The sequence below is a fragment of the Falco rusticolus genome, chromosome 6 (assembly GCF_015220075.1).
Source record: "Falco rusticolus isolate bFalRus1 chromosome 6, bFalRus1.pri, whole genome shotgun sequence".
Taxonomy (NCBI): Eukaryota; Metazoa; Chordata; class Aves; order Falconiformes; family Falconidae; genus Falco; species Falco rusticolus.
Genome location: NC_051192.1, coordinates 47069210 through 47084249, shown reverse-complemented (window position 1 = coordinate 47084249; position 15040 = coordinate 47069210). Strand labels below are relative to the sequence as shown.

The following is a 15040-nucleotide window of genomic DNA, read 5'->3' as shown; positions in this document are numbered from 1 at the left end:
AAATGCAAGGGCGTGTGTGGGTGTGGGAGGGAACAGATGTAATATATATGTTTAAAACCTGGGAGGAGGATTATTTGGAGTGTGTTAGATCTTTAATTTCAGTTTTGGGTGGGGGTGGAACCTGGGGTGGGGGGAACAAACCCGATTGATTCTGTGTACTTAAAAATTCTATTCAGCGTAGATCTGTCAAAAGGAGATCCTGTTAAAGACATTTAGTTTTTCTAAAACAGATAAACCAACCTGTTAAGGGAGAAACTGCAAGTGTATCTTGATTTTAAAACTTTTAAAATGTCTCTAATAGCATAGTCTTACAGATGAACTAGGAAAGTGTGATTCAGGTAAACCCACTGAAATATGGAAGAGGAGATAGGATGCTCTAAATGAAATTTTCCTGATGATACAATTAGTATTTGCAGCAGTGCTTTGGGTCACTGAATGTGACTTGAGAATGTGCTCGTGGAGTTTGAAAGCAACAAGAAGACAATTGAAAGAAAACGTAAGAAAGACTCAGAGTTACAATTGAGAATGATATTGCTAATTCTTGACTAGCATCCAAGATGCTTTATTTGAATGTAGGATCAATGATTTATGCTCAAACTTGTCTTCTGGGGGGGGAAAAAGGGAGGTCTAAAGGATTGCAGTGTCAGCGCTGCACAAAAATCCCCAAATCAATGGGATAAATAAGTGGGATTATCCGTAAAACCAACGTGGAGTGATTCTTTCATAATTTTAAACTGTGGCAAGGCCTTACGAGAACAGTTCTAGGAAAGACACTATCAAGAAAAATGTGGACTGATCAGAGGGAAGTGCTTTTGAAAGATCAGACAGGACAAAATAAAAACTGGAGGAACTGGGGCTGTTAAGTCTGACAACACAGGTGAGAGGCCATGGATTTGAAATACTGTAAGGAGAAAAGAAAGGAGCTTCACTTTCTCAGCAATAGACAGACTTAAGTTTTGGGTATGGCATATGTAACTAGATATTATTGTTCTAAAGAGATCTCAAAGTATAGTTAGGCCTTGGAGCTGTGGGGGTTTAGTTTGTAACTGAAGCTTAATATAGATCTCTCAGGAAAAGTGTTGTTTAGTTGGTTGGGTTTTTATACTAACCAATCCTGCATTGGGCAAGTGGTGCACTGCACAGGCAGAGTCAGCACAGATACTCAGTTCCTCTACTCTGCCCTTTTTTGTTGAGTATTGTGGCTTTATCTATGAAGAGAAGTTTCGAAATACAAAAAAAAAATAAAAGGAAAAATATCTGTTTAGATAAAAACTAATTTTTATATCTCTTGGTTTGTTCCTAGTAACACTGCAAGTACTCTATAAGCTAAAAACAGCCAAAGTATTTGAAAAATCACGGAATAAAGATGACAAGCAAAACACAGATATAGTAGATGAAGATCCATACGCTATTCAGATCATCTCATGGTGTCCAGAAAGTAGAATGCTGTGCATAGCTGGAGTTTCTGCACATGTCATTATTTACAGGTTCAGCAAGCAGGAAGTGACAACAGAAGTTATTCCGGTAATTAGTATAACAGTTTTTAACTTTGTAGGATTTAGCTATAATAAGACTGTTGATGATTGATTGTTGAATGTTGTAAAAAAAATCTAAATCATTTTTACAAATCAGCCCCTAGTAAATTATTCTTCAGTACTAGGAATGCTTTAAAAAAAAGTACCGTATAGTCCTTTGTTTCAGTCCAGGAGTTAAGCTCTATGTAATATGAGATGAGAATAAAACAGTGGGAAACTTTCTTTACACTGTGCTACCATTAATACTAATATTGTTATAGATCCAGCAGAAGGAAATCTGAAGTCATGATGAACTTAGTTCTTTAAAATGTATGGTCTAGTTCAGTGCAACATCAAACATATGAACTAAGTCCTGTATGTACAGAGCTACAACAGTATAAAGTGTAGCTGTTTATATGACTTCAACTCTTCTTAGTTTCAGCATCCTGAACTACATAAAACAAGTAGTCTTCATAACTGAGAATTTATTATATGCACAGAATAATTAAATGGGTCTTGTATCTAGTATTTTAATTTCTTGACAACATTAAGTGGCAAGCTTTTAAATATTGGAAATGGGCTAGATTTTTGAGTTCTAGCAATCTTCAGATACTCAGTCTGTATTAGTTAACATGGCTTTGTGTTTCTGAAGGCTACATATGTGTATTTAGGTTGCACTTTTTGTTAAACTACTGTTATCTTTCAAAAGATGTAAAAGTCCTCGATGTCACTTTTATCACTGGTATCTTCAGCTGACTTGATTTATTTCATATCTAGTTTTTTCAAAGGCAGAGTTTACTGATAATTTTTTTACTTTAATTTACAGATGTTGGAAGTGCGCCTGCTATATGAAATAAATGATGTTGAATCTCCAGATGGTGAGCAGGTGCCACCTTTACCAACTCCAGGCACAGGTTCCAATCCTCAATCTATTGTTCCCCAGTCTCATCCATCTACTAGTAGCAGTTCATCTGATGGACTTCGTGATAATGTCCCGTGTTTAAAGTAAGTATTTTCTGTTATAATTCTGTTGATTGTGAAACTTTACAAGAATATGTAATGAGAATATATGTACTTTAATATTATTACAGAGATGTCATTGTTGGTGAAATTTTTTTATTCCTTAGAGCAACATTTTCCAAATACCTGAAAGTTGAGTTCTGCTTTAAGAAATTAATATTGCAAACTCAGTCATAAGCCATTTTTTAAAAAAAATCAGAAAATTCTTGCCTTACGATTGCTGTCTGCTTTAGGAAACTTTGGCATAGATGTTAGCGTAGTTACAGATGCTCATGATATAGAGGGAACACTTTACATAGCAGCAATATATTGAGCACATATGTGCTTTGAAATCTTATTGTCCATTGATATGAACAGGCAACTTAATGTTTTGTGGCTCTCCTTAACTTTAGGCCAAGGATGTCTGAATAGTTTTTACCTGTTAGTTTTCCAGAGCTTTAGTGTGTGTAGTGTAGGTCTTTGACCAGTGTTCAGGTTTTTTAAATTGGGAGATTTTTCCTTAAGGTTCTTTGTGTGTGAACTTTTACTCATTTGAGAAATCAAAGTTAAAAGATGACATTTGTTTTCGCTCTTCTACAAGAGCACATTGAGGCTTCTGGACCAACTCCTTTTCCTTGAAGAATGTACACGGAACTTCATTTTCAAATGCAAAATTGAGATGTACTTCTTGTTTTCTGAAGTTTTAAGGTCCCAACTTGTACCTTAATTCTTTGAGTGCACCCATCCAGAAAATAACAAATTCTGATGGGTTTTTTTTCTCAGGGTGGGAGTTTTAGTATTTTATTGGTTGTACTGAGTTGTAGAAGTGTCTTATTAAAGAAAACTGGAAGGAGTGGAAAAATTGGAAATTTATGAATTGTTGTTAAATACCAGTAAACAAAAATATGCATTAATGAGAATGAATGGGTAAAATAAGCTCCTTCGGTTCCTGAATTCTTATGTTCTATGTAATTTTTTTTCACCTTAAAAGAGGAGAAAGACCTAATTCTTTCTGCAGGATGTTAGTTTGTTCATCAGCACACAGACAAAATCTTTGAAGGAGATTCCACTCCCCCATTCCCAGGTTCATTCCCTACAATTGGTCTACAATTATTATAATTTACCTTGCTTTTCTTCCCCTCACCTCCCCCCACCCAGTATTATCAGCCTTTTGTTTGTATTTGTTTTAATATATTGTGCTTCCATTTCCTTCTTCCAGTATACTACTTCCATGTACCCCTCTGACCCCCTTCCATTCTCTTAAGTCAGAGTTCTTTTAGGAACTCTGAAAAGAATGGGTAACACCTTCCTTGTAGACACTGAACACCTTTATTCAAGTCAATCCAGCATGCTAATGCTATTATGCCTAGCTCTGAAGAGGGGAGAAATGAAGTATTGGTGGTGATTATTAATTTTCAATTAAGTAATGAATCAGAAGGGCCCTTAAAGAAATGAATGACCAGTTTCAATGTGTGTTTTTTTGCAGTTGCTTCTATGTTTGTGTTGATTTTTTTGCAGCTTTCCAATTTTGTAAAGTCCAGTGTGATGTAGTATTCAATTAATTCTAAGCCCATAAGGAAAAAAAATGGATGGCTCTGGAGAGTTGCTTTGTTTATTTTGCAGAGTTAAAAATTCTCCTCTCAAGCAATCTCCAGGCTACCAAATTGAGCTAGTTATCCAGCTAGTGTGGGTGAGTGGAGAACCTCCTCAACAGATAACCAGCTTAGCAGTCAACTCAGCATATGGCCTGTAAGTATATTCTATACAGTTCATTATTCTGTTAAAGTGTTTTAAAACTATGTATTAATAATTAAGTATCCATGTGTGTTCACATGAGCTACACAACAACACAAGAGAGGCAATAAGTCCTCTGTGCTTATAAGATAATTTCTTTTGGGTCCTGATGATGCTAACATCAGAAACAAATCAGCATCACTCTTCCTCACCTGGCACTGTACAGCCAGGAGTAAGTGTCATTCAAGGCTCTTTCAGACAGGTTGGCATGTATAATGACAGTGATCTGTTCTACTGTCACGTGTTTTTACAAGAGAAAAATAAAACAATACTGCATTCTAAACCAGTAATTTATAAATATGCATAATTTGGGTTAATTCATAAAAATTATGGAAGCTTTAAAATGCTGAACAGCAACAAATAGTGGTATAAAACTTTACCAAAGTTTGATTAGCACTATCTTTCCTTCCACTTCCCTTTTTCCAGAGTAGTTTTTGGAAACTGTAACGGTATTGCCATGGTTGATTACCTCCAGAAGACAGTGCTTTTGAATCTAGGCACTATTGAACTGTATGGCTCCAATGATCCTTATCGCAGAGAGCCACGGTCTCCCCGAAAAACTCGGCAACCGTCTGGAGGTTAGTGACCCAAAACTTCTTTTAACGAATTGTGCCTTCCTTCTGAGCTTATCTGGACAATACAAGCACACTTTTCTCCACTGTGCTTTCCATCCTTTCTTCTTGATCTGTCCCTAATGTCACTATTATGGGTTTGTTACTTCATGTTTCCTTTAAAACCATTGCTTAGTGGAATCTACTGATGTTTGATGTCATTACTTAATTTTCAGTGTAATGTATGTTTTAAGGAAAAGCAGATGAGAAGGCTTATTTGTTTGAAAAGGTATCAGTATAAATGTACAATGGATTTATGCACTTTACAAGACTCTAACTTAACACAGCATGAAGAAGTAGGAGTGTCCTGATGTTTCTGATAAACCTAGTATCTGTATCACATGCTTGGATAAACAAACCCATTAATGTTTGCACATTGCCAGTGTTTCTGCAGAGAACTTTTGGCTTCCTACTTTAAACTTTGACTAGAAATGTCCCTGATAACAGCATACAGAACATAATATGCTTTAGCTTATGTTATGCTTGAGAGGAAGCCTTTGATTTAAATGAAAGAAATAAAGTTCCAAAAGCAAACTGATAGAGTACACTTCTTTTTTTTTCTTCCAAAAAAGGACTTGGACTTAAAATATACTGAAGGAGGGTGTTCCTTTGCAGCTGAGGAGGAAAGTGACTTTTTGGTCAAAATGGCAAGCTTTTTTTTATTGCCAAAAGGCAAATTTAGTATTTTTAAATTATTTTCTCCTCCTTGTTATGTAGTAGTTACTTTTAATTTGGAACATGGCTGAAGACAGAATGATTAACAATGTCACTGCTGCCCTAAGCAATTATTTTTCAAAAGGAATTAAATTGTTCAAACAACTTCTTCATGCTCTAGTGTTGATGACTTTATATTAAGAGACCCAGAAAAAAGTCCAGGTAAGTTCTTTAGATAATATTTTATTCAAATTGAAATGGATACTCTTAAGATGTATTTTTTTAAATCATTGGTTTCAGAAAAGCTGACTACTGCTACCTAGATCTATTTCAACTGAGGAAACAGGTCTAAAAATCATTAATGTAGAGCAGAACATACACAGCTGGTATCCTTTCGAATAAAATAATTTCTTCTAATAAATAAAAACCTTGTTTAAAAAATTAATTTTTGAGAGAAATTACTGGTTGACTGTTAACTCCTCTTGGGAGTAAAGAGCTTAAATTCTGCTTCATGTGTTTAGATTATAAACTGTGTTTTGGAGTGTTAAGCACTGCTTTGTTTTCTTGACTTTTTTTAATGTACTGGGTCTGCACAACTGAGTTACAACTGTGTCTCTAAGACACTCATGAATGAAGTCCTTTCTGCTCATTAATATAACTGTTACAGGAAATCATATATTTTTTCATCTTACATTTTAATAGTAGTAACCTGCATGGCAAAAAAGCATTTTATGAACCTAGTATACAAGTTATTCTGCTGGCTTTTCTGTCTCAAATGTACTGTTAGTGTCTCCGTCTTTCCTTTTCTCATTGCTTCATAAAGGTATGCTGACTGTGGCTTCTTGCATGTGCGGCCTTTCTAACTTATATTCAGAGTCTGTGAAAAAGCTTCGCACCTCTTATATAAGTAAGTCATCTCATGGCATGAAAATACTTTTGAACATCTGAATTAATTTTTTTGACTTGTTCACTCACCATAAATATTTTTGTTAGTCCAGTTTAATTGTTTTAGTTTTAGAAACTGATTTTAATCCCTTATACATCTATCGTATTTCTTGTTCATGGCTTCTTGAAAATAAACTTTGAGGGGAAAAAAGCAACCATAATAGTTTCTGTATTTTGTGTTATTAAAAAAATAGGATCTCCTTTTGATTTTGATATTTATCTCGGAAGTTAATGATGTCTACAGACCCGAGATCTTACTCACCAAACTTAGTGTGGTTTTGAGATCTACAGACCAGGGATCTTACTTGCCAAACTTAGTGTAGTTTGTTTTGAGATCTGAGGCTAAAAGCTTCCCTTGCTTGAGCCCTTTTCTGGCGGAAAAAGCTTCACTACTCTAGTATTAGATTATTATTATTATTATCTGTATTAATAATGATAATATTTAACATTGTAAAAGACAGTGATTTGTCTATTACAAATGAAAAGTTGCTTCTACAAAGGTGCTGTTCATAGGGATTAAGGCTGGAGGTGTTTGTGTACTGCACAGCCCTGTGGGTTTTCCATGCAGTCTTGGAAAATATAGGTGCCTCTGTGAGTCAGGTAGCCCATCAGAACCATGGTGTACCTGAGGGCTTCTCTCACTTAAGCCATCATTCACGTTTGGAGAATGTAAAGCTGATTTTTAAAAGTGTAACGTTGTTCCTTTCCCTAGGATGCCAATTTTCTCCAGCCCTTGGGCAGAGGTAGGTAATCTCACCCCATTTTTTAATGAAGGAGAGGAGAGTAAATCAAAGCTAAGGGGAGAATGACCTGAAATTTAAAAAGTACTTGAGATTGTGGTCCAGTTCTGTAGTAGTGCTATTTTTTTTTCCCAACAAAGAAAAAAGAAATATATTTTAGGGAGGGTAGGCTCAATGGCCAAATACTGCTTTCTGTATAGTCTTCCATCCTCTGCTGCAAAGTGAGGAAGGGAGCTAGACATGAAAGAAATACCTCCACCTTACGATGATACAGAACTGAAAACTAGGATCTGCCACTGATTTGTTATTGTGAAGGGAAACAAAAAAGTTCCCCAAACTGGTTTCTGAACCCAACAATTGTAAAGCTCAATGTACCTCGACTATTTAATTTAGGAACAGGTTATAGCAGGTTTTGTTAACTGTGTAGTTAATTCTCTTTCCCTCTACCAACCTGCCAATATCTTGGCTAGGTGGAGCCACAGTCTTTAAAAACTGAAAATAATTTCTCTGGAGTTATCATTTAATATTTCTCATTCTTTGTTGTGATGTATGTTTTGCCCAGACTTCATTAGCTTAAATAATAAAGCATTACTGCTGTGTAACTTTCCACAAGTAAGACTGTTAGATTAAAGAATGATCCTTTGCTGTATTTATAGTATTGGAACTGTAAGAGTCAGAACACTTGTGGATCTTGCATTCTCCCTTTCTTGAACATTAGTATTTGCATTTAGTGTTTTCAAAAATGCAAGGAACTTACGCTTCCTTGTTGCTTGGTTTTTTTTTAAAGATACACTTTCACTGAATTATTTATATTGAAAACATTTGTATTTGAATACTTCTAAATTTATTTTTCTACAAATAAGACATGTACAACTACTGTACTGCTTTAACCTTTAGGGATTAGTAATACTTATAAATCTTCCTAGAAAAACTGCTTATGTATTTAATGTGGTTCTTTTAGAGAAACTGAGTATATATCCCATTCTCTTTGAGACAACCATAAGGTATTTAAGAAAAAAAATTATAATAGCCTATGCATGCATTTTGACAGGTTGTTAATTACATTAAGTTCCGCTTCAGACAGCATGCAACAGAGCAGCATATAGTTATTGTACATTGTATTCCAAGATTGGCAGAACCAAAAATTAAATTATTTCATTATAGAGAAGTAGGAAAAAAACATTCTTTGTTAACTGCTTCCATAGGTTTTGCCCAAAAAAGGCAGCAAGAAATCGTCTTTCCTCATTAAAAACCCTGCTATTCCGTATGTTCCAGCATAAAATATCTATAAAATAGATCATCATATCTGCTTACATAGTTATAATTTAGTAAATGGCATGTCCTGATTAAACCAATTGAAAATTTAAAAAGACTTTTTAAAAATAGTTCATAGAATAAGTTATGTATCATCTAAAATATGAATGGAAATAAGAGATTTTTTTCCCTTCATTTGTGTTGCAAGAATATGATGTATGTTTCTGTCATCTTATTTTTTTCTACTCAGAAAAGAAATTCAGATTCCCGTCTTAAAGCAGCATCTATTTAGAGACAAGGCTTTCTACACTAGCTAGAATGTAAACTGTCATTTGAGGCTAGCTCAACAGATACAAGCTCCCAGTTGAGATCGTGTTTTGGAATTTATCAGTGATTCATACCAGGTATACTACTCACATGTTTTGGGTGGCAATTTATAGTTTGTGAAGCATGCAGTATATGTGTTTTGTGAAGGCCTGCTAAGACAGTATCATCAGGTGGTTGTCGGGGATAAAGACAGTGTCAACCTTTGCCTTCAGATCATACTAGTGAAGGGAAAAAAACCCAAACAACTTTGACCATGTGCCAAAAGACATAAAATATGTAAGTAAAAGCTTTATCATGTCATGAAAACTCTATACACAGTAGAGGCTTACACTGTTCAGAAACCTTTGCTTGATACACTGTTTGCTAAATATAACAGGAGCCTTGAAGAAAGTCAATATTGATACCAAATGATAAAACAATTTGTAATTTTATGACTAAACACCAAAACTTAGGGACAGCTGGTTTTTTTCTTGCTTAGTTACATAATGAAGTTCACATAGGACACCAGTCTTAACACTTGCAACTTACTATTGGTGGGAATTTCAAGACTTTATGTGACTTCTCAACTAGTACAATATAATATGACTTTTTGGGAGTTTGTATTTCATAGTGCTACCAGAGGCAGATTAGGATTCTGACAAAATAGAAGCAGTTCTTGCATGCATGTGACTTCCTATTTTTATTATGTGTCAAAAAAGCCTTTTTTGAGTGTAATCTACAAGGGATTCAGAGCTGGGGTTGAGTCAAACTGAAGAAAATACATTCCTAGAAATCTTCAGGGGTTGCTTGTTCTAGTTGTTTTCCCTATCCCCTTTCTCCTTGAACTGGACACAAACTATTTGATTTTTTTTAATTTAAATGTCACCTAAAGCAGACTAACAGCTGTGGCTAAGCCAAATCCAGAACTGAGTCAGGAAATTTGATTGTTGGGTTTGAGGATTTTTGACTCAGTTTTTCAGATTAATTGTTTTTAATTCTGACTTTTAAATCTTTGTATCAAGCTAACTGTAGTTGTAATTTTTAATTAGGCTGGTTTCCAGTCAAGTTGTAGTTTAATCAGAGATAATACCTCCTTAAAGCTTAAGTGAAAAACTGATGTCTCATGAAACTTATACAAGTTAAGAAGTATAACTTAAGTTAATTTTAGCTGTTATTCTAGGAAGTTTTTAATGCAGCATGGTAATTTTTAGGTCCTTAATGACACTAACTGATTTTTTTTTTTTTATTTTGGGGATTTCAGATTTCTTGCTACTAGAGTTCAGAGAGATAAAATAAAACATTAGAAGGTCACTTTTCCATACTTTTGCGTTCTAGCAGGTTGTAGTCTTTGTAGTTCTGAAATGGAAACTCTTGGATCAATTATCTCTTGTAATCCATAGCAGCTTGAATTTTATGCTGTAAGCCTGAAACCAGAGAACTTTACTAGAAGAATTGTCTTACTGCTAGTGCACACACTGCGTCTGTCAGGGTACCTGGGGTGTTAAGATGAACAGCAATAATGATTGTTACACCAGTTTCTTCTCAGTAGTCATGAACAGACCCTCATAGTTCACAGACTTAATTCAGATCATTCTTGTTATTCTCTGCTTAGTTTAATTAATTATATATATTTATATATATAAAAATAGGTAACATTACTTTTTATCTATTCCTGTCCCTTCTTTGCTCTTTCTTAAATAGCAGCAGCGATAGCTGTGCTTAATTTCAAAGGTTTGTGTGCCGTAATAATTGTCATAATGTACACTTACTCTTTAGTGTGGGATAAATCTTACATAATGCATAAGGTTAGTGCATAGGCTTATGATGAGAAAATGTTTTGGTGGTTTTTTTGTTGGATCAATTGATCAGAGTTATTCGTTAAGATGTATATTAATCAAATCATAGCCTCAAGACAAAGAAATCAAGTGTGCAGGTGTGTGACTTCATTCTTGGCTACAGGCTATTTCTGTCAGTGCAGGAATTTTCATAGAAAAACTAACATAGAAGTTAAAATCTTCCTATGAAGATAATTTCCTCTTTCCCATAAATATTTTAATTCTTTAAGTTCCTGAACTATACATGTTTGGATTTGTTTAGTCTGGCTCCCAAAGGAGCACGATCTAGAAACACTAGAAACTACTTCTAGAAGCACAGTACAGGTGTGTCCTCCCAGCACTACTACTATCTGAAATTTGTATTGCTTGTTGGGAGAGCAGCACCTGGATTTCTGAAAAGTCTTTTTACACAGCTCTGTCTAGTATAAAACACTTTGAATCCCATGCGTGTTAAACCCTGCTTTCAGAGGTCAAATTGTAATTTGTTAGGGAATAGGTTCCATGATTACCCCATAGTGCTTATTGACTTACTGATAAAGAAATCAGGGGGTGGGGTTTCTCCTGTGTGGTGAAGGGTATAGCTTCCCCCTGGGATTTCACCATATGTTCTATAATTAAAATCAGTTCCTGAACTGTTAAGTGTAGACTTAACCAAGCCTTAAGGTCATTTGACAATTTCACATCAGTCCTAGTCATTGAGTTTTCAGGTTCAAGCTGTACATGCTTTTAGTAATCTTAAAAAAGACAATTTTGCATAAACTAAACTTTGTGTGAATGCAACATACTTTTAATGTGTTCCGCATTGGTATGATATTTCAGGAGAACCTTTTTCCCTTTAAATTATTAACTTCTGGGTTAGTATTTGGAAATCTTAAAGCTTTGATAGAGTAGTGCTTTTCCCTTCTTTTCGTTGTCTGTGTCAACAGATCTGTACAGATCAGTAGTGAATGTGTAGTATACAGCTGTATAGACAGGCTTTGCATGTGCAAGCCCTTGTTGCCTTAGCCATTACCATTACACCTCTCAGGCTTTTTGAACACTTGAAATATTTGCGTGCATGCCAAAAGATTTCATTTTGACAAATATTTCTTAGCCATTACTGTAAGTATTTCATACTTGTTTTTATTAGTATCACATCACGACGTTTCTAGAGGAAAACTATTATATAAATTTAAAGATGCATTATTAGCCTTAAAATCACTTAATTATGGCCAGTCTTGACAGCAATTTCTTATCAAAAGGAAAATAGAAAAATTCCTTGTATACTTCTATGGACTAGTATTTAGGACACTTATGAGACAACTTTCATCTTTAGCATCTGACTGTGGACTCCTGTGCTTTATTTCTTTCACTGGAATGGAAGGAATGAGCTTTTAGATATTAACATATTGCAGTTATTCAAATGATCAGATTTGACAATGTAAGAATTTAGGAAAATTCCTTTGGACCAGGAAGAACACTTTCATAAGCACTAGAACCTAAAGTCTGTAAGTGACTTCAATAAGGAGTTTTGCTGGAAACCAAACTTGGCAATGTAGCAGCAAATACAAAGCATATCACTGTAACTGGGAAAATGCTTTGAAAAAAAGCACTGTAGTTCCACATATCTTACTGTGTGCGTGGTTGTAAACTTCCAAGATCCTCTTTCAACTGACTTTTGCAATTACAGAATGACACAAAATCACGGAATAGTCAGGGTTGGAAGGGACCTCTGGGGAACAGAGGACTAGCTGAACTAGATGATGGTTTTTAGTATAACTCTAGGATTTTTTCTAAACAGAAATGAAGTTTGTACTTAATTATTTACATGCTATAGATATATATTAACTGCTATGATATGTCTGTCTCGCTGAAAATATGGTCGTTCTCAGAATATGAAGTTTAATGAGGAAGTGTATTTTGTAAAGAAAACTTTAGTAGAAAAAGTAAACAACTACAGTCACTGTGGGTAATGTCCAAATTAGAATTTGTGTTATTTTTTTATCACAACTGCCCGGTTTGTAGCTAATAAGAAATGAATTTCCTGACTGCAGTGGAAGAAAGGATAAAGTAGCAGGTGTATTTATTATACACTGTTTTTGTGTTCCAGCAGGTCTCTCTGATATTAATGAAGGTACAATGGTGCCAGAAGACCGCTGCAAATCGCCCACTTCAGGTAATCGTAACTTCCTCTGACTGTCAGCTGCTTATTTGCCCAGAAGTTGACATGCTTTAAGTCAACACTTACTAGTTGAGTAGTTATATAAGACTGTTGTCTTACAAACTGAGCTCTCATAAATTTTGCAGTGTTGCACAACTGCATTTTTAAAACAAGGCTGATTTAAGAGATGCAATAGGAATATGTCGTAAAGATGAGTGAAGAGATAATCTGAAATATTTATGCTTCAAGGAACATACTGCACAATGGAATTTTGAAACATTGATATAATGCACAAATTCCTGTAGTAGTTCATGTGATTGTGTTTCAGTCCTCAAAAGTGGTAAAGATTGTTTCTGTAAAAAAGAACCTAGTTTACTTCCGCTTCCTTGTAAGAGGTAAATTACTGTTTTTCTTTGGAACCAGCGGTCTTCAGGAACTGGCATCCTTACAAAGCAGGAGTTCCCTACTTAACATTCCCCCTACTTTTTTTAGTTGCCACTACCATATGTTAATATTTTAAATGAAAGCTTCAGCAATATGTAATACCATTCAGTATTTTGCTCAATATTCTCGAGTTGAGGCTATAGCCAGGTAAATACTTAATAGTGCATGTCAATATATGCATGTCAATAATATGAGTATTTCATGTAGTAGCTAAAAATTTGTTGCTTATCTTCACTATTACTCTGAGAACTTTTAAAGTAATACATCACTTCATCTGCTTCATTCAAAGCAGTACTCAAAGTTAGGCTAAAAGACAAAACTGCTGGTTTACTCAAGTACCTAAAGTAGTATGTGCACTCTTTGCAATGTAATGTAAAATGATAATCAACATAGGAACCTGAAGATAGATTCCTTTTTTTTTGTAGCCTGTACCTTTCAAAGCCAAGTTGAAAGCCTAACAAAACATTTTTATTTTTTTTGGTAGCTCTAGTAGAAATTGTAACAAATTTTAATTTCTGATTTGACAACTGCTGTCTTTTGATGATAATTTTAAATTGTGCAGAACTCTCATGTAGAACAGGTAATGCCATTTTCTGTTTTAGTAACCCTTTCTTAGACTAAATTAGATTTATTTATAATTAAAGCAAAATCTGGCTGGAAAATTTAAGTAAAATTTGTAACTGAAGATGTGATTTCATGAAAAATCTGTGTAACGTTAAGTATTGGCAGGTTGAATTAGTCACTTTCAGCATAATTTTTACTGCAAGCATTTTTTGTGGTGTTTAGAATAAAGTGCATCTTTCCTATTTCTTTTTTTTAAATGAAGAGCACTGTCTGTAAATAACTTACTGTGGAGTGCTGCAGTTGCGCAGTAAATCTCTGTCAAGACTGAGGAGAATGATAATTCTTACTAAGGTATTTGAATTGAACCCACTTAAAATGTCCAGGCTAAGTCTAGTTTCTGATAGACTGCTCTAAAATGTGTACAATGGACAGCTAATCATTTGTAACCCTTAGTCCGTATCCTTTTTTCCCCTTTCTCCAGCATCACTCAAATGTCAGCCCAAACCACTTCCATATGACATTGCCAGAACTTAAAACACTAATTTTAATTAGAAGGTTTCTTTCATAATTTGAGGTAGAGCAAAACTTAATTCACTGTTTCTGCTAAAAGTGCAATGAAGGCAAGCCCAAAGACGAAAATCAAGGTTTATATGGAAAAATACTAAATTTGACAATTTGCCTCCCCTCCTTCTCTGCTTACTTCCCTCCCTCCCATCTGAGTTGTGTTAGCTGAAGTTGGGTAGAAATTAATGCAGTTTGGATATTTCTTTAAGAGGATCAAAAAAGGAGGCAACTTAGAATAGTTGAATTCAAATGTCCTGAAAGAAAACAGAATTGGGGGAAACTCATAATTCTGCAGAGCTCTAGAAATCAATTTCCAATTTAAGTTGACTATGAGAAGACTGTTTTGAAGTTCGTTCATATTAGAATAAAGTCAAGATGTTTGGAGAACTGAATATTCTGTAAAAAGAGTATATAATGTCTTGGATACACACAATACTAAAGAGGCGCAAGTTCAAAGTACCAAGAATAGTGAACGGACAAACGATGGAGGTGGAAAGCCACTGCTGCATCCTCCTGTAAACTGGAATCTTGAAGGAGCAAGGCGCTGCACGGTGCCTTGCTTCCCTTGGTTCTGTCCTCCCTTCCCAGCTCTTGGTGAGTGAGATAGGTTCATGGCAGACTTCTCCAGTTTCCTTTGAGAAAGGTACTTGGAGGGAGGCACCTCCCTGATATGGAA

At 35.0% G+C, this 15040-nt stretch overlaps 1 protein-coding gene across 13 annotated transcripts in view; it reads left to right on the top strand.

Annotated features, from left to right (window-relative positions):
- STXBP5 (syntaxin binding protein 5) overlaps positions 1–15040 on the top strand; it is a 114410-nt gene that overhangs the window by 72066 nt on the left and 27304 nt on the right. For 5 of the 13 annotated variants that reach the window (XM_037390872.1, XM_037390874.1, XM_037390878.1 and 2 more), the window contains exons 16-21: positions 1304–1524; positions 2341–2519; positions 4137–4262; positions 4734–4885; positions 6396–6479; positions 12742–12807. In XM_037390872.1, coding sequence (XP_037246769.1) covers positions 1304–1524; positions 2341–2519; positions 4137–4262; positions 4734–4885; positions 6396–6479; positions 12742–12807 — 828 coding nt within the window. The remainder of the gene's footprint in view (positions 1–1303; positions 1525–2340; positions 2520–4136; positions 4263–4733; positions 4886–6395; positions 6480–12741; positions 12808–15040) is intronic. The other 8 variants (XM_037390876.1, XM_037390883.1, XM_037390881.1 and 5 more) reach the window with 3 other exon arrangements.